Genomic DNA, 12,769 nt, shown 5'->3' on the forward strand with positions numbered 1-12,769 from the left:
AATCCAGAGGTGGACCATGACCATATGTACTAAAATTGCATGAATTTTGTATTTATAGTCCAAATATTACAGAAAAATGTTATGCTATTGAGTTGTGAAGTCAACAGATTCAGAATCAGGTGACAGTTACCAACAAAACAGGTGGTTTCTTGTGCTGCAAAAAATACACTGAATTTCAATTTATTGAAAAGAGCTTTTAGCTTTTATTGAAAGCTATTTTTTTATGTCCCTTCACATAATGGGTAAATGTAAAATGTATATAGAAGGTCTTTATGAGACAGGCCTATATGGTTAGTCTATTCTGAAATCAGCCTGTTTATAGGAGAATGTCGTGAATATTATTTTACAGTTAATGCATGATTAACAAATCTCCTTTTAAACCTCTGGGTTTAAAAGGTTGAAATGGTTGATATGCAGCAATCAAGACACATGCCATGTCAATGGGATCTCACAGGATCCGAGGGTCAGCTGCATTTTCTTGGATCCAGAATCTAGATTTCTGGATACAGCACGCTTGGAAGCTTTATTGGAAATTAACTGATTCCGTAGGCTTTTCCCTTTTAGCCTTACCTGGTACCTGGGTCAGCGACTAACACGTCATCTTGCAAGAGATTGATAGCAGCCTGTGTCTTTCCTTTCCACAGCAGGTTTGTCGCCCTCAACCGTCTGGGCAACCCTGTGGGTTAAAGTACACACACCCAAGGACACTTAATCCCGGTTACACCCTCTTTACGCAACTACACTGTGTGACTATTCTTCATACCCACAGATATAACAAAAAATGCAGAGGAAAAGGAAGACCTTGAGGCTGTCTCAGATTTCCTTTTTTCCAAATGTCAGCTGTTATTTGTTCTCTGTGCTTAATGGGACCTCACTGATCTTTCCTGTATGTTATCGTTGACAAGGCATCAGTTCAGTGCTTGCTTGTGTCACCACCTCATATTTGCCAAGCAATTAATCCTGTGCTGAGCCTGGGCCCATGGATCAACCAAAACCTTCAGTAACAACCACTGCCTGTCTCTCTCAAGCTCTGAATGCACATATCTTACCGTAAATGCTGCAGATTGCAGTCTTCCCACTAACTCGCTTTAATCCTTGTGCTGGATCTGACCTCAGGACGGATACAGATAATGGACTAAGTGCTAGCTGCTGTCAAGACTCCCCATTTGTCACGGTAAAGAGTTTGCATTTAGATTTGTCACTGGGATATGGTATGTCTCTCCTTTCCCTACAGGTCTGTGATTATGCACTGTCATTAATTGCTGGGGATTCAGTTGGATCCCAAAAAAGGACTCAAACATTGATTTAAACAAATGTAAAAAATAAAAGAATGCTGTTAATTCAGAAGAAGTGAGCTGAAGATGGAAAACAAACATCCAATTTATGACATATGGTACGGTATATAACCCATTAAATTGTGACTTAATAGTACCTGTCCTTCTCTGTTTTATTAGGCTGCTTTACCAGATATGGGACTTTCTTCAAGGAAATATATATATACATAAATAAGGAAAATATACAACATATACATAAAATATACAAATGTAGAAATTAATGTGCTTAAATACAGAAAGAAAGCCTTAAGTTAGTACTGTAGATACTTGAACCTTTGTTAGCAAAATATTCACATTTTTTTCCAATCGATTACATTGAAGCCAAACAAAAAAGATATATGTACTGTACTTATAAAGCATATACAGTAATTATATATTGAAATAAACTTTAGAATTTTGGTTTTAAGAGCAATATTTATGTCAATATTTGTGTCATACAGTGAAGTGAAAACATTTTAGAAACTATTTTATTTACGATTTGTTTTTTGTATACTGTATTTAGAGAGACTTTTAGGATGTTTCTTTATAGTTCCCATCTGCAGAGATAAATTCTATTCCTGTATTACGTGTTACCTTGTTAACTGTGTAAATATTGTGTCAAAGTAATGCTGTGATTAATTAAGAAACAGATGTGATTAATGGAAAAGTCCAGAAATAAGGAAATTACCTCAATATGCTTTTTTTTTTAAAAGACTTCCTTTTTATAAACTGTTATATTTTAACAGAGCTAGAATTTAACTGGAGTTACTCAAATTTGTTACAATTAATGATTTTATTTCTTGAAGTCTAGATGCTGTTTAAAATACCTTAGGAAATGAATTCAACAAAAATAATGTTCAGAACTACAGGACTTAAAATTATATTAAGTTTTTTGTAATTGTGCACATATTGCAACAGAACACATAGTAAAGTAGAACGACAAAGGCCAGCATTCAAACTGTATAATTTATTCATAGTTGTGATTGAGTATGAGGATGTAGTTTTTATGAAACCTTCTTCATCATGCACTGTCATGCCTAAAGTCAGATTTTTCAATGTCCTCTTTCTTACCTTTTGAGTTTTGAAATAACTAATATGAGTTAGAATCAAAAACTAAGTCACTGCTTGAATCTGTCCATTTTAACCTACTGTACCAGTACTGTATGTCTTTTGACTGTGGGAGAAAACCCATGTGTCACCATCGCAAACCCCTCCTCTTAAGGGCGCTCCAGCCCTTCCTTGTTTGTTGTTCATCTCCCGCACCTGCTCCCTGTTCCAGCCCCTTTTCTGTTCCCCCTTAAAAGCCAGATGCTGACGCCAATCCGGGCTCTGCATTGGTTCCCGCATCATGCGAGCCCGGGACCTGGATGTGCCTGGCTCCGTTATGGTTTTAGTTTCTGTTTCTTGTTCCCGTTCCCATGCCCTCTGCCAGTCCCGACTCGGTTCTGGTTTTTAATCATCTGTCTCGGATGGATTGTCTGGCCTTGGACTTATGCCCTGTTTATGGAATTCTCTTTGGATTTGGACTCATCCCTGGATTGTTTGCCTCGGTCACATCTCCCCCGACCACCAGCACTCCTTGGACACGCCCCTCTGTTTTTATTCCCGTATCCTGCATGCTTTTTTTCCCAGTGTTTCCTCACTCAACCCCAGATCGTGTCGTCTGCATAGGGTCAGAAAGAACGCTTCGTGACACCATGCGAAGGTGAAGGAGAACATATACTTTAAACTTCACGCAGATAGCACCCCAGGTCCGAAATCGAACCCATGGCCCCAACAGTATGAGGCAGCAATGCTAACCACAGCACCACTGTACTGCCCACTTGAGGGAACATTCCCTGGTAATTACCGGAGAGCTGGCTTGCCATCCTGCGTAGTGTAACTGAGGAGGTTCTGATCTGCACTTCACCACTGTCCAGAAAAATCAGCCCATCAGTGATATACTTAAGCTCCGAGTCTCGGGATTTCCCCAGGGGGTTCTTAATAGTAAAATTCTCCACGTATTTTTCCAGAGGGTCATCCAGGGAGCCCACTTTGCCTTCCTCCCAGAGACGGTAGAGCATCAGCGTAGGGAAAATCTTTGAGAGACTGGCGACCCTGTAGCACACACAACACAGATATTTGAGTCACAGAGACAAATTCATTAACATGAAAGAGACCTCCACTCATCTGCAGAATTCCTTTGTGAAGAAGTCTCTTTACCCACAAAACAATTCCAAAACTTTCAATATGCTTAATTCCTGTGTGTTGCTATTCCTAATGAACTGTACTTCCCCTGAAGGGAACATTTACCACTTAAATAGTCTGTCAACAAGGACTTCACACTTTTGCCTTTTTGACAAGGACAAGTCTCAGTTATGTGATATTTCATACATACAGCTCACTCCCAGTGCCATAAAATGAACACAATAATAGGCTTAAAAATAAATCATGACTGGCTTATTCATAAGTTCCCCCACATTTAATTAGAAAAATAGCGTGCCTGAAGGCAAAAGAGCAGATGTTTCAGCAAATCAGTGAATTTCCAGGTCTTCCATTAAAGGTTATTAAGTGTTGTGTATGAGTCAGAGGTTGACTAATCAGTGGCTTACATGTAAGGTGGCTGACACACAACATGCTTATGTGTTAAGCTAATGGCGCCTGATCTGCTCCATTTCTTCAAACTCCTTTACCTCGTGGTGTCCCTGGAAAAAGGCTACTACGCCTTCATTAAAAATTATATCTGGCAATGAGTGATGCTGTTTACTCTAATTGTGAGAAAGTGAAATGGCATGTTGAAAATTCAGCTGCCAAAAATAACAGCTGTGTAAATATTGACATTCAATGACATGTCCCTGTCTGGTATACCTGAAAAATATAGTAACAGAAAAAATACATCCATAGATACTTTGCAGCCTGCAAGTAAAGATTAGTAGCCCCAGTTATAGCAATATCTGCAAAGCTTCAGTTTTATCTATAATAACAATATCCTGACAAACATTTTTGAACAAGAAACTTTGACTACAGATAGCAAAATCCTATTTCTCATAATCAAAAGTACTTGAGCTGAGGGGGAATATCATTCCCATTGTTAATCGAATCATTTCCCATGGTACAACAGTATTCCCCTTTACAAAGAGAAGTGGTCCCTTGTTAAGAATGTTCTTAAGAGATTGTTCCCCTTAAAATGATTCCCAAATGGATATCATGTATGAAATCCATTACTTGTCTATTAGATCCCATTCCCTCTGCTTGATTTCAATTATTTTTCTCTACTTTCTGCCTTGTCCTTAACATAATAAACGAGACCTTGAGCACTGGTGTGGTACCAACGGCTTTTAGTTTGTTATAATCAGATGACATCACTCATGTTGTACTCAGTCAAGAGGGAAACTCCTTGTCCTCCAGACTGATGAAGCTTCCCCCCATACACCTTCTTATACATTGAACAATTATCAAAAGCATGAATGTGAAAAGTACAAGTTCTTAGTTATTTCAGATCCTAATAAATGTGATTGTGGGATGAATGTGTTCGAGTTTATATGGCATAACTCGCCTAGCTGAGGCAGCCTGACCATAATAATGAGACAGAAGGAACCTTCCCTCACTTTCTCGAGGAATGAGCCAGGGAGCTGCGGCAAGGGTGACAATTGTGTGACGGGAGGCATGCAAAAGAAATCCACAAAGGAAAGTCCAGAAGGCGAGTTGTTTACATATGTTGGAGAGCGCAAGTAGGCAAGATAAGAACCTAACCTTCTTCCTGAGTATCAGTATGAGCTCGAGGACTGAGTATGAAAACTGAAGCAAGTTTACAAAGGAGGTTCGCATCTTGGCAACTTCCAATAATTTACAACATTTGGTTTGCTAATTTGAAGATCCTCAGTCATTGTCTAACAAAAAACAGTAAATCTGCTTTGGCATTATGAAGGAATTGATAATTAAAAAACCTCCATGCACAGTTGCAAATATGCCTGCACATTAATCTGCATCTTTATGTGGTCATTGGAAATTTTTAAATGTATTCAGATTGCCCATCTCATTAAAAGACTTAAAGCATAGTTCCTGGTCTATAACTGGAACAAATCCAATTATATAAACTCAGTGATACATGACTGTGATTTATATTACAGTTTATGTAAAAGGACACCAAAATGTATTCCTACTTGTTTTGGCAACAGCCACAGTGCATCTACATTAGCATGGGAAGGACTTAAATAAATTAAATTTAAAATGCTAAATGGAAACATCTAATGTTATGCATAACATAGCTTGAACAGACTTATATGGAACTTCAGAATAGAAATAAATTCATAAATGAATTATTGTTTAATTTATTAGGCAGTTGTAATCTCTTCCAAGTTAAACCAGCTACTGAGAACTCATTAAGGTTAAAGAAGGTTAAAATTACACTGAAGGTTGGAGTTTATTACCATTTAAAGCAACATTCTTTTAAGAATAATCAACAGGGAGATTCATTTTCCAGAGACAAAAGTCCTGTTTAAAGAACATAAAAATTTGGGATTTTAAAATATTAAAATTTCTGAATAATAAAAAAATCAGATATGCCCCACCGGCACAATAATAATAAAATTCAGAAAGGAACAGTTGTTGTTTTTTCTGCAGCTCAGAATCTCATTATCAGATTCAGCATTAAAGATTAAAGATTAAAGAAGTCTAATTGTAACCTGGATATAACTTTTCACAAAAGGTTTCCAGTCTGAGACTGTGGCTAGCATGCCATTTTACTAAAATTAAATATATATACAGTATAGCTCTACATCTAAGGAAAGCACTTTTCTTAGCTCTCTTAAAATAATGAAACCAGTGCTCCTACTGTATGTGCTATGGTCATCCTCTTTCAATAAAATTAAAATACATTATGTGTACCAGAAATGTAAAGTGTATTTCATGTATATATCTTTTTTGGTTCCAAAGCATACATCCTTTTAACACAATTTGAACTGTTATCATTATTATGCTATTAAATTGGATGCTGTAAATGTGATTTTACTGTGTGATGTTCAGTTTTTCTATGTTCAAAAGGAAAAAAATATAGAGAAAAGCTGAAAATTTAGATCACATCAATACAAGTGAAGCTGTGGGTTATAAAGTGGAATTGTTATTTCAAAAGCTTCAGATAATTCTTTTTTCTCAAGAAGAAACAGAACTCAATTGCCAATTGAACACAATTTAAATCGCCAAATCACACATCCTTAATCAGTTCTGCAATGTCACACTTATCCTGTGTTGGGAAAATAGTTACAAATTATTATGTAAGGGAATATTTAAGTTAAGATGTTGAGGAAAGATTCTTTTAAGGAAGCAATGTATTACATTATGCAAGACTTATACATACACTAAACAGAACACGGTAACTGATTGTTTTTTTTTACAATTTTCACTCAAGTACTTTTTCTCATACAAGTAGCTTGTGATTTTACCTCAGCGTTACTTTTTAAAAATTGCTGTCCCCTACAGAGATCTTAACTGTTAGTTCCTTTTACTAACTTCATTCATACTGGTTCAAACTACAATAAAGTCAAGCAAAATCACATCTACAGTAATTGTCTGAGATTGCCTAAGCTAGTATCTAATCAACAGGAAAAAGTCTTAGTGTGTGTTATTGAGAAGTGTTAAGATCACCTGCTGCATTTCATTACTATTGTCTTAAAATTGTCTCATTCTCTTCTAGCTGCTCAGGATAATTAAAATGAATTCAGTACATCAATTCCTCCTTTAACACTTTGAATAAAATAAGATAATTTGCGATTGTTTCTTGAATGAATATGCATCACTAATTGGATTTATAAATATCAGATACATATGCAGACTACAGAATTAATCCTTCTCTCCCTGTACTAATTATACTGACATGCAAGTGAGTGAACCTAGCTCATCATGCATATCATATACCATGTCACTTGGTTTGACAGATACTTGAATATCGTCTATTTTGTCAGATGTCAAAAGATGTCTGCCTAAGAGTCCCGTCTGCTTTGTAACTTTTCCTTTGTTCTGACAATAAAAGGCATTGCAGAAATGTGAGCAACAAAACGTGGGGTCGACTCTTTAAACACATGTTGTTTTACATAATTTTGGTAAAATCATCAGTTTGCATTTGCTGAAAAATACTTTAATAGAATAAATGGACCTGAAATCCATCATTGATTCTGTTTTTAGGTAGGAAATTGATTTATCCTTTCCTTACCCACTGTGCTATCTATGATGAAGTCTAAATAAGTCTGTCTTGTAAGGGAACAGTGCACAGTGAAAAGTGAAGTGATCATAGTGAGGACAGAAAATCTTTGCATTTGTCAGTAAGACGACTTCATACCTGTAGATGGTATATTCATTTGGTGGGGGAGAGAAGGGGTCAGAGCCGTTCTTCTTGCCAAAGTTTCCAGTCCACAGTACAGTGTCATTGAAAATGACTATGGCAGATAGAGACGGAAGACTGGTGGAGTGAATACTGTGCCGAAGAAGCATGTCCACCTGTTAGGAGAAAGCTTGCTGTGAATATCGTGAGGCAGGTTTTCACAGTATTGGACTGCAAACACAGCATTTCCCTTTGATTTATCCAGCTTTTGACATGTAATGTACAAGAAAAATAAATGCATCTCCATCAATGTCTCATGGGCTGAAAATCTCTATCAGGGGAGGTCACAGCCTGGAAGTGGCTGGCCATGCGTAACAACCCATGTATCTCACTCTGTCCCTTTAACAAGGCGTAGGCCCCCCGCCGAAGCACCTAACCAACCAGCTTACCTGTTCTATCACCACAACCCCCAGCACTTCCCTGCTTTAGGACACCCTGTCAGAACACAAAATGCTCAGTATTGGACATTTTCTCCTGTTGAGCAGCTTTCTCCCTGCACTTCATCACTATTACTCTTTCTGGCTTTTTTGGACTCTCTTCCCTTCGACCTCAGCTTACTGATTTCATCTCTGGTTTTGTTACTCTTGGCTTTTTGATACCTGGCTTCTTGAGCTCTTTTTGACTATGGTTTGTGGATTTCGTCTCGGACTCCATACACTTGGCTCTCTTTTCCGGATACCTGGTTCCTTGGACTCTGTCTGGCCTTTTGACGACGGTTTGTGGATATACTGGTTCCAACCACAATAAAGTCGAGCAAATTCACATTTAATTGAATTAAATTGGATTGGATACCTGGTCTCTCGAACTCTGCCTGGCTTTTGACTTCGGTTTATGGATATTGTCTTTGACTTATACCGTACACTTGGCTCTTTTTGGATACCTTGCTTATTGGAATTCGGCTCTCTACACAACTGTGACCTCTGGATTACACTCCTGGCCTTATTGTTTTGCCCTCTGTATTTTTAGGATCCAATATCTCTGTTTATATTCCACGATTGTAACACCATGTTTCTCAATTGCCTGGACAGAGAATACCTTTTACAGTAGGCACCAGCTTTTAGTGGTATAAAACTCAACATTGCTGGGATTCTGTGGAGCTGAATCAATCTTGGAATACTCACTTTTTGGTTAAGCAGCTTCTGTGGAGCTAAATGATCCAGTTTAATACCTTTGAAATAATGCCCGTGCTTAGCAATATTGTTTTGATATTGATGTGGAGAAAGAGGTTTCTCAGTCAGGTTTTTTAAATAATTTTGAAAGTGGCCATCATTTAGTATTATTATCATACCTAATTTGGAATCGCTAATTGTGCCTTTGTCTCTGCTCACAGCACCAATCCCTGCAGCCACAAAGGAAATGCAGACTTCAGCCTACTGTACCTACTCATTGAAGCATTAAACCAATTCAACCACCGAACCCATTGAACCATTCATTTTTTGGTTTCTTAAAGGTCTGCCATCATGTAGAGGAGGCTTAGCTCCCATTGGAGGAGAAGTCATAGGGTTTCACTGTTTCATTGGCTATGGCTGACTTATTCCAGCAGCACTTAACCAGTTGTGTGCCACTGTTGGAGCTTCCAGTCACAGTCAGCTAGTGACATGACCCAGCCTCTGAATCACAGAGCTCAGCCTGCACTTGTAGCATGATTTTTTATTGGTTTCACAAACAGTATTAGACACAACTACCAGTGAATTCCCTGTAGGATTTCACTTTTACTCACTCTTACTCACTAGAAGCAGATGGCATAGATTTTATATAGGCATTGGTTTGAGAAACAGAATCCCAAACATTTCCACAGATGGCTGGGCATTTGACCATAATGACCAGTAGTGTACAGTATCTCTTACTCTTAGGAGGAACAATATATTTATGAAGATGAAGAGCTCTGGAATCCACTTCACAAAATGTTTCAAACAACTTTTTTAATCATCCTTATAGTTATACCCAAACCACTTTATTACTTCTATCAGAAAGTTTTTTTTTTTCTTGGCAAGGGTCATGGCAAGATTGTATTGATTGTATGGATTGATTAAGAGAAGAAGGAAAGTCGAGCTCTTGTGGTACTATTTGGCTTATTTGTGCAACTCCAGGATAGGTTCTGCCACAGCCACAATGGAGCTCATAAACAAAATGTCATCCAAAAAAGGGCTCTTGTTAGCAAGCCGATGAAGACAACCTAGGTGATAGAATTTCGTGAATATGGTGCAATCATCTTAAAACCTTGTGGTTACATTGGAAAGTCCAAAAACCTTTGCTTAGTGGACTCTCATCTCCCAATTCCTGGAGCTTACCTTCTCTAATGCCTCCTTCAGAGAGGGGATGGGGTGCTCGAGAGGAATAGGTTCTGGAAACCGGGGACACATATGTTCCGATTTTTCATTGCCATCCATTACAGCATCTACACAAGGCAGGGGAAGAAGACAGAAGTTCCTTGATGACGCAGTGCATCAAACAGAATTCACAAGATGTGGTCTGTGCCAAGGTAAACAGTCCGATAGATGCAGGGACTTAACAAGTTTCCTGTTGGGCATGAATGAAGCTTTGATTTAACTATGAAAATCGTTAAAGACAATGCGGCAAATCCACTGGCACAGTATGTACTTTTACAGGTTTTTCTATTTAAAGGCCTCTTCTCTCAATCCGACCAGCAAAACAAATTCACTTAATTTGTACCCAATCATTACACTGCCTCAGCTCTGATTGTTTCCCCTTGAGCAAAAGGCTTTTTTTTTTTGTTGCTATATGTGGTGAATAAATAGACCAACAGCAGTGAGCCACTAAGAATCTACACACTACAATTTAACAAAAATAGTATCTAAGTCAATATGCACGGAAAGAAGGTGAATAAGGAATAAGTCTTGCATTCCAGGTAATAATTCCTATTCAATAAGAACAGTTTTTATTAAATTCCCATGTCCCATTACTATTAGTGTGATTCAGTGCTCAGTGCAACTGTATACTATTTTTACAGACCCTATAATTAAATATAGTGTTTGTACTTTCAAACACCTCTCCGTGCCTGATTGCTATAACAATGTTCTGGCACAAAGATGCAAATTTTTATCTTTTTCACTCTTTGCTTCCATGACTCAAGAGTTCCCCCCCAACTCCATCATCTGTTCAGACTTAAAAACCTTCTCCCACTACTTCAAGCTTCACGTAATCTCCAGAGATCACATGTAAATGAGTAATTAAGAACAGATAAGAAGCTCACAGTGCTAAATGTGGAAGGTAGCTCCTGGTTTTAATGGCATGAAAAGACCTCTGCAGAGCCGATAATAGAAATAAATCACTTTAAGCTAATGTCGGCTCCCCAAAAATGTCAACTGCTGCCGATAGAGAAATCTAGAGCAAGCATGCCCAATTTGTTTGTTGCACTAGATGAAAATGTATTTTATTGCTTCATAACTGTACACCTGTTTAGATAGAAGCCCAAAGTATTTTAAAACTCCTAGGTACAAAAAGAAAAATGAGCTAAACTGTCTGCCATCAAGACCATCACAAGGAGGAATAAGAAAATAGTCTCCTTTTAGTACTGGTTCATCCTCACTGATTTCAGTCCTGAGCTTTTGACAACTGAGGACTTCAAAGAAGCCCGAAATTGTTAAATCCATTAAAAAATATCAACTAGAAATGGCCCTAGGAAGAGTGTAAATGCAGGTTCAAAATGCAGCTCACAGAAGGACTAACTTACCTGGTTCTACCTTCGGCAGCTGGTATTGCCACAAGAAGCAACCTGTCATGACTATAGATAGCAGCAGAAAAAAGACCATTCCCAGCTGAGTCCATTTCACTTCCATCCTGATGCCTTTGGTGTATCCTTGAACCCCCTCACCAGCATGCTAGGAAACCAACAAAAAATGTTGTCCATGAGCAGGAGAGTCTGAACAACTTCAGAATGTTCTGTACTCACATGGGGAATCATTTCATTGGCCTTAATGCATACCATTTTTTTGCATAAATTGCTTGCAATTCAAAACTTAGTGATGAATTGAAATTATAAGCTAATCCTTCCCAAAAGAGCTCTTTGTGTGACTTACTGAATGACAGGGTGATTTTGTATCACTACGCAAAATACACTTGTTTATTTTTCTTATTATTTAGGTCTGTCCAGCAGAGAATCAAGCACGGGTTTGTTCAGGAAACTTCAACATTTGCATGTTTTGCAGACAGGAAAAATTGAAATTTTAGGTATCAAAATAGCTACCAGGAACACACTTTGGGGCAAAAGAAAGAAATAGAACAAAAGAGTAAATAACAGAAACTCCAATAACCAAATCAGCATATAAACTGATTCAAAGTTTCTGTTTCTGGGCCTTTGTAACTTGTTTTGTCAGAACTATGTTGTAACAATGGTCACAATTTTCAGCTTTCTCATTTCTTCAGAATCTCATTTGTGGTTTGTTCTTTCTGGAATCACCTGCCCTCAAACCTGCCTGCATTATTTAAGCCGGGCATTCTCGCTACTCCCGGCTCTGCATTGGAAGATGGATGCCTGGAGGCCCGCCTACCACCAAGTCGCCCTACTCCCGCGGCTTGAGGTCATAGGCCTCCTATTGGCATCCTGACCCTGCTGAGTCTGGGGCTCAGAGCACCTGGCCTCGTCATCCTGTTTTTATTTCCCTGTCCCTGTACCGGATCCGTTTTTTTAACTGTGTCTAGTTTATGTTGCGGATGTATCTACCGGATTTGGACCTTGGACTTCGCCCCGGATTTCCCCTTGGACTCCCTTGGACTTGTTTGCCATGGCCACGCCCTCCAAGCACCAGTTCACTGTCGTCACGCCCCCCTGTTCGTCAACCTGCCCTGATCCTCGTCATCTCCTCCCCGTTGTCCTTTTCCACTTCCGGATAATACCGTCTGCATAGGGTCCTGAACTATGCATCGTAACACTTTTCTTCTCTTTTCAGCATGGAATAAACCTTTACTTGTTCCTTTGCAACAAAATGCAAGACATAGATATATGAAAACAAAAAATGTAATATATATACAGAGTATATGTCAAGTGTAGTTGTCAGATGCACACTACATGTCGAAGAATAACTGTTCTTTGAAATGCTGAAAAATTATTTTGAAGTTACTTGATTAAGTGTCAGGTTGT

The 12,769-nt window shown here is 38.4% G+C and overlaps 1 protein-coding gene across 3 annotated transcripts in view; it reads right to left on the reverse strand.

Annotated features, from left to right (window-relative positions):
- Positions 1-12,769, reverse strand: part of lactbl1b (lactamase, beta-like 1b) — a 32,574-nt gene that overhangs the window by 6,212 nt on the left and 13,593 nt on the right. For 2 of the 3 annotated variants that reach the window (XM_069183880.1, XM_069183881.1), the window contains 5 exons: positions 11,363-11,510; positions 9,960-10,066; positions 7,627-7,784; positions 3,163-3,410; positions 571-676 (listed from right to left, as the gene is read on the reverse strand). In XM_069183880.1, the coding sequence (XP_069039981.1) occupies positions 571-676; positions 3,163-3,410; positions 7,627-7,784; positions 9,960-10,066; positions 11,363-11,510 (767 nt within the window). Of the gene's footprint in view, positions 1-570; positions 677-3,162; positions 3,411-7,626; positions 7,785-9,959; positions 10,067-11,362; positions 11,511-12,352; positions 12,603-12,769 lie in introns of all 3 variants that reach the window. The other variant, XM_069183879.1, reaches the window with a different exon arrangement.

This window comes from Lepisosteus oculatus, chromosome 25 (genome assembly GCF_040954835.1).
Source record: "Lepisosteus oculatus isolate fLepOcu1 chromosome 25, fLepOcu1.hap2, whole genome shotgun sequence".
In the NCBI taxonomy this organism is placed as follows: Eukaryota; Metazoa; Chordata; class Actinopteri; order Semionotiformes; family Lepisosteidae; genus Lepisosteus; species Lepisosteus oculatus.